The 1,583-nt window shown below is 37.1% G+C and overlaps 1 protein-coding gene across 1 annotated transcript; it reads right to left on the bottom strand.

The window, feature by feature from the left end:
- Positions 1-562: 562 nt before the first annotated feature.
- On the bottom strand, positions 563-982 carry LOC102814278 (prothymosin alpha-like). The gene has a single exon (XM_006873066.1). The coding sequence runs from the start codon at positions 980-982 to the stop codon at positions 563-565; it is 420 nt and encodes a 139-aa protein (XP_006873128.1).
- Positions 983-1,583: the final 601 nt, after the last annotated feature.

Raw genomic sequence — 1,583 nt, 5'->3', positions numbered from 1 at the left:
ATCAAGCAGGCCAAAAAGTAAATTAAATAAATAAAAAGCAATTTCAAAGTCAAAAAAAAAAAAAAAAAGGAAAATAAATCTTCTATTTTTGGCCTTTTTTTAACCACCTCATACAAACCACCTACTCACCTACAGCTAAGAACATACACAAAAAAATTTACTGGAATGAATGCTCAGATTAAGATTGTAATTTTTGTTTTTGTTTTGACTTTTTTTTTTTTTTTAACAAGGTCTTTTTTCTCCTTTGAGATTATAGTGAACATGATCACACCACAAGTAAACTTAGAATTTGGAGAGTTCTCAAATTCTCCAAAGCCTGATTTGGTCATACAGATCATTAAAAATGACTGAGCCCTAGCAATATGTACAAAAATATAAAACGTAAATAAAAATACAAATGAATTTTCCTTTTAAAATACTTTTAAGAAAAAAAGCATGGCCTTGGAAGTTTTGGTTCTTTTTTCTCACCTGTTGCAAATTCACATTGTGATTTTGGTTGTGTGATAGTGAGCCTGTCTTATCTGCGAGTGGCGCTGCCTAGAGTGGGCAGGTGGGACTCTCTCTACTCGAAAATGACCACGTTTAGATTCTGAGACAGGAAATGGAGGGTGAATAGGTCACAGCGGACTTTTTTAAGTTTAACTCTTTCTTTTCTTCTGTCGGTCTTCTGCTTCTTGGTGTCAACATCATCATCCTCATCGTCTTCAGCTGCCCAATTCCCCATAGCTGCCTTGGCTTCCTCAACTTCATCTCCATCTTCTTCCTCACTACTGCCTTCCTCCTCTTCCTTTTGCTCCTTCTCCTCCTCACTTTGATCCTCTTCCTCGTCTACCTCATTGTCAGACTCATTCCCTTTGTTCTCATTAGAGTTCCCATTAGCGGGTGCATCTCTTCCATTTTTTGTTTCCTCCACAGCTTCCTTCTTCTCCTTTAAGTCCTTGGTGGTGATCTCGGAGCAGGTATCCACAGTCGCACCTGACATAGTGGGGCACAATGGTGATCCAATCTAAAGGATGACAATGAGAGTGCAAGTTCAGGGGCTCTGGTGAGCTAGCTGCTGGGGTCTGTGACAGAGGTGGCTGCAGGGAGCTGGTTTCTGGACTTGGGAACAATGCAAAGATCGCTTTTCAGAGCAGCCAATCAACAAGGGAATTTTGCAAGAATTTTGATGGGATATCATTACACATGGTTCCTTATGACTTCTTTTTATTTCCTAATCTTTAAAAATCTTTCAAGGGCACCAGTTTTTCTTTAATAATGTAAAAGAGATTGTATTGATATAGTTAAATTCCCAGTACCTTCAGTTCTTTTTGGATGTACTAAATGGCTGGTATCATTACTTACAAAAATATCTTGATCTTGATTAAACGTATGTTAAGAAATACAGTTATATTTTTAATTTTTATCTTTTAATTCCAGTTTTCCACAAGCTTGTTGAAGTTTCATCATAAAGATGGCACCAATAAGCTTACCATTTCCAAAGCCCATGCAGAGTCATTTTTTCCCCAAGAAAGTAATAATTTGAATTATCCACACTCTTTTGTCCATTCTCTTTTTTGCTTCTCCATGTTGTTGTTGTTGTT

Source organism: Chrysochloris asiatica, unplaced genomic scaffold, assembly GCF_000296735.1.
Source record: "Chrysochloris asiatica unplaced genomic scaffold, ChrAsi1.0 scaffold00221, whole genome shotgun sequence".
In the NCBI taxonomy this organism is placed as follows: Eukaryota; Metazoa; Chordata; class Mammalia; order Afrosoricida; family Chrysochloridae; genus Chrysochloris; species Chrysochloris asiatica.
This window is presented reverse-complemented; position numbering and strand designations above follow the sequence as displayed.